This window comes from Berghia stephanieae, chromosome 3, assembly GCF_034508935.2.
Source record: "Berghia stephanieae isolate SIO BIC M18660-M18661 chromosome 3, UCSD_Bste_1.3, whole genome shotgun sequence".
In the NCBI taxonomy this organism is placed as follows: Eukaryota; Metazoa; Mollusca; class Gastropoda; order Nudibranchia; family Aeolidiidae; genus Berghia; species Berghia stephanieae.
Window position 1 is genome coordinate 70,242,736 of NC_088362.1, and position 5,045 is coordinate 70,247,780.

Here is a 5,045-nt window from a genome sequence, read left to right on the forward strand (position 1 = left end):
TTTTCACTGATTATGTCATAGCCCTACCAAAGGCCGCACAGTGTTAAAATTTTATATCAATCAAAACTTGAAAAATTCTACCATATTAGGGGAAAAAAACCCAAAACGTTTAATAAAATTTTTCTTTGCTCTCGACTTTTTCAAACCTGAACTGTGTCAATATTTTTACAAAAACACACTGTAAATCATACTCTTGTGGTATATTTAAGTCATGTAACTTCTTTTTTTTTTCATTATCTAATTTTACTATAAACTTAATTGGGTAATAATAACATAGTTGTATGATAATAAGTTGCATTCTTTCTTTTTGAATATTAGACCTTGTTCGAGGAAGAAAAAGAGACACCAGCAAAAATAAACTGCACAAAAACACCAAAATCATTGTATTCTGAGTTGGAAGATGGAATTCTCATTGAAGAGTTACCTCCCCAAGAACTCATGATGCCAACCCAGAAATCACGTACCAAATTGCCCCCCAAAGATGCCGAGGATCCTGTTGAAAATATGTACTTGTCACAATCATCTTTCTTCAGCAGAGACTCAAACCGAATGTCACAACCTTACCACTACTCAGTCCTTCCGATGCATAGCCAGGGTGAGTTTTTGATTTGCAAGAGTTGTTGCGTTTGACAAAACTATTTAATTTTTTAAAAAGTTTATTTAACCATAAACTCATATCACACAATTAAACAAAATGTTGACGAATGCTTATTTAATCTTCTGACTACAGCTTATCAAATTCTCAAACACCACTTAAAATATAATAATGAAGCAGAATACCCATATTTTTCTTCATTAACTACTATTATGCCAAGTATAGTGTTAGCAGCATGTAAAATCTTTTCTATCACTCTAACCATATACCTACTGGTCTGAAGGCGTCCTACAACAAAACCACAGAACCATAATTAGTATTGATATGATTAAAGAAAGAAAATAATGAAAATAGACTGTATTGTTTTTTTCTTTTAATTCAGTTTCTCAGCAGAAGAGGCTTTTCTATAGTCTGCCTATAATCCATTGCTTGTCTTCTCACATGTCATGAAATAAGAAACCCCTTTCAAATGTAGTATAATGCTAATACCTGATCTTTACTTAATTAATTTTCAACAAGGCATAACAAGGAAAGACCAGTACAGAAAGATGAAAGCTTTTGACTATACCGTACTACAGAAGAAAGAAATATTAGAGCAGAATATCTTGTCTGGGGAGAAAGCAGCAAGGCATCATGAAAAAAAATTACAGCAGGTACGTTTGCTTTATCTTTTATCTACATTTCTTTCAAGTCAACTACACATATATGTTTTCAACATTTACAGAAGAGCTGCTCATTTTTACTCTATCCTGATATTATGCTTAGCACAAAAAAAGAGAGTTGTAACTTCAACTACGAAGATCAATTCTTGGTGAAAATAGTTTAATCCTACATGTAACATAAGATCAAAAATGGAGAATTTATAATTTGAGAGAATAAGAATAACACTAGATCAGAATAAATGGGTGAAATTATAATTTGAGAGAATAAAAAAGTAGTACTTCAGAGTCATTAGGCCAATGGAGGCGAGTTTATCCCGGTGTCCATCGCATAAAATGGACAATAGTAAACGCTTTCTACCCTTTGGATAGGACAGTAGTTTATCATAATGTACTTTCTGTCAGATCATACAGATCTAGCTACCCAATTACTGCTGGGTAATAGGGGTTAGGTTAAAAAAAATATCACGACTTCACCCAGGATTGATCTCAGTCCTGTTACATATGAAGCAAGTGCTCTACCTACTAAGCTATCGGGACTTCCAGTTTGAGAGGAGTTAGAAATTAAATTTTGATTTTAAAGGTTAAACTATTGCTTGTTTATTCGGAAAGAACATGTTAAAAAAGTATGGTCACAGCTACCATTGAGAAACCTTACATGTCATACCCAGAAATATAGCATAAATAGAAGGCAATGAGACATTTTAAAGGAATTTATAAAAGTGATTCGTTTTCCTTCTATCCCAATTGATAAAAACAAAGTTTGTAAACCATCATTAATTATAAGTTTTGGAAATCTCAGCTTGGTAGGTCTACATTTTATTTCTGCAAGAAATCACTATATAGTAATAGATATATAATAATGGATACAGACCCTAATGGATAATCCTTATTCTATACCCAAGGATTTAGACGACCTGAACTTGAATGGGATTGGCCCCAATTTTCATCGTCTGCAAGTTTTCAGCAATGTTCTGGATGACCTCATCGAGGAGTCGCCTACATTCAATTTGGTCCTTAGGAATATTAAGGCAAGTAATAACAGAAAGAGGGATTCATTTTTCTAAATTTATTTTATATTATTCTTTTTTTTTAATACTTTTCATTAAATTTATTTGTTCTTTTTGACAATGAGGCATTCGATTAGCAAGAATATTTCAATGCATCATTTGATTGATGGAATTCACAAGTTATGTGCACTTTGGCCCCAGTTGATTTTAACAATCATTGCTCATCAAGTCATTTCATGACAAAGTGACCAACATTACAGAGCTCATCATGCTTTTTACAAATTTTATTTCCCCCTCTTATATTTTTTGCAACAATTAAAGCGCTTTTTGTGGACTATGTCATTCTCTATCAACTTTAAGACATAAAATCCTATGGGTGGAATGAAGCATGTTGGACATATATTTTCTCACTATCTGTTTGAGGCTAACGATTGTTTTAAAACTCTTGGTTAAAAATTGATGTTGTCTTCCAAACAAGCCTAAGGATTGTGCAGCGTATTGATCTATTAAAAAAAGCATTTTTAATTATTTAAAAATTATTCAAAATCCACTTTCAGTAAAAAAGCCTTTTCATCCATAGCTCCACGCCTATGGAACGCCCTTAGTCCTCGGACAAAGTCCTGTGAAAATTTATCATCTTTCAGGAAATGTCTGAAGACTGAGTTGTTCCGTGAGGCTTATTTTTCATAAAATAGATGTTGCTTAGATTTTATTTTTGTATTCATACTTATTATGTAGTATCATGATTTTTAATTTTGTTGTTTTTAAACATTTTTATTATGTAAAGCGCCGCAGAGCATGATTAATGTGGATGTTTAGGCGCTATATAAATTCATTATTTACTATTACTTACTATTTATTGTAAAGCATTTGTAAATTATCATAATTTTTTAAAAAATCAAAATTTGCCCTAAAAGTTCATCATACCAAATCTTACATCATTAATGTTATAGCCTTTCAAATTCACACCCACAGACGGAATATGACAACTACATAGCCAAACTGCTGGATGGCCAGTCTTCCCAGCAACACTTGCTCCGTGACCAGGTGGACCAGATGGCCAGTAGAGGCACGTCCAGGCCTGGTGAAATGGCTGGAGCAACAGACAGACTTCACAATCTGGAAAAGGAGGCAAAAGCATTGCTTGATGCTCAGGCTAAGTAAGTACACTCCAGCACGGTTTCCTCAAACTCATTCAAATGTCCAGAATTTTTTCCTTATTATTATTTGTTATCATTCCATTCCTTTCTCAAACTAATTTTTTACCTCGAACACAGTTTCCTCAAACTAATTTCACCCAGCCAATGTAAGAAAAATTAATTAATTAATAACTTAAATGTTTTTTTTATAAGCTTGGTGATTGTGACCACTGATGACTTAATGTGATATTGACAGTTACTTATGATTGGACAGTGTGGCTCAGGGGTATGACTTTGCTTTGTACCCAAAAGTTACAAAGTTCAATCACCCGCCGCACTGTGTGGCCTTGAGCAAGTCACCTCGCCCTAGCTCACTTTGTGGCAGTGCACTGCAGCTAATGCCTGGGTTATTAATAATAATAATAATAGATCTTTATTGTCCACAAATATGGCAATTTGTCATTTAGTTACACTTATCATAACGTTATATGATAACTATAACATTGAACAGACACCTCTCTCTCTCTCTCTCTCTCTCTCTCTCTCTCTCTCTCTCTCTCTCTCTCTCTCTCTCTCTCTCTCTCTCTCTCCTCTCTCTCTCTCTCTCTCTCTTCCTCTCTTTCTTTCACGCATGCGACATACACAACATCAACATTTTCATTTCATTTTCAATTCGTTACATTCTTGGCAATTCAACACCAAATATTATCATCATTATCAATTGGTCACTTCATCTAGCCTAACATTAAACAAATTAATCAGTCAATCAGTCAACGCATCAATCCTTGGTTTGCTGTACCATATGAAATATTCAACATTTTTATTGCTGATGGAACGAACGTTGATTTATACTTGTTAGTTCCACATTTAATCTGACAAAAACTTCTCCCAGATGGCAAAATATCAAATTCATGGTATAAAATATGTTTTTTTATTGTTGGTAATTGAGAATGCTGTCCTTTCTATTGCTTTTCCATGAATTCTTTCTACTTCATCAACAGGATGGTTTATTATATTTTGATGCCTCTTTGTAATTCTAAATCATCATACAATGCTTTATATAATATTAAGCGAAGGATAGGTCTTCAATCAACAAATCGCGAATAAGATGAAATTAGTGGTGCACTTTTGTGTCGGAAGTAAACAAGGCCGCCGCCATTTCGATTTCCTTGAGACAAAAACATTGATACGAACGATTTTTCCGAGGATTTGAAGCAGAACTCTAAACGTTAAAGTTTGAAGTACATACCATTCATTAATACGAACAATCCCTTGGAATAGACCCTAAAGACAAATCTCCTCATGGGGATGAATAAGAGGAATTTTATTTTTTTATAATTTATTATTTTTTTTGTTTTGTTTTGTTTTTTTATTTTAAAAATTGAGTCAGAAATTCAATTTAACTCGTGGAATGATATTTTTTTTTGTGTGTGTATCAGTATGTTTAAATATTTAAGTTCCATACATACTAGGCATCCTTGGTTTGATTCTTTTTATTTTGGATTCTTTGTATATGTTCCTCATCACATGACCGAATGCATTATTTTCTTTGCTCTTTTTTCAATGTTCAGATTAAAAGAGGAAGTGAAAAGAGAACAAGAACTGCTAGAAAAAGAACCAGAACCAGGTATGTATCTGGTTA

At 33.2% G+C, this 5,045-nt stretch overlaps 2 protein-coding genes across 2 annotated transcripts in view; one reads left to right on the top strand and one right to left on the bottom strand.

Annotated features, from left to right (window-relative positions):
* Window positions 1-5,045, bottom strand: part of LOC144968340 (uncharacterized protein C6orf118-like) — a 45,419-nt gene that overhangs the window by 10,987 nt on the left and 29,387 nt on the right. The gene's annotated exons all lie outside the window — the stretch shown is intronic.
* Window positions 1-5,045, top strand: part of LOC144966910 (uncharacterized protein C6orf118-like) — a 7,739-nt gene that overhangs the window by 2,051 nt on the left and 643 nt on the right. Inside the window, exons 3-7 of the mRNA XM_078903614.1 lie at window positions 319-595; window positions 1,115-1,248; window positions 2,160-2,285; window positions 3,240-3,424; window positions 4,975-5,030. Of these exons, the coding sequence (XP_078759740.1) occupies window positions 319-595; window positions 1,115-1,248; window positions 2,160-2,285; window positions 3,240-3,424; window positions 4,975-5,030 (778 nt within the window). The remainder of the gene's footprint in view (window positions 1-318; window positions 596-1,114; window positions 1,249-2,159; window positions 2,286-3,239; window positions 3,425-4,974; window positions 5,031-5,045) is intronic.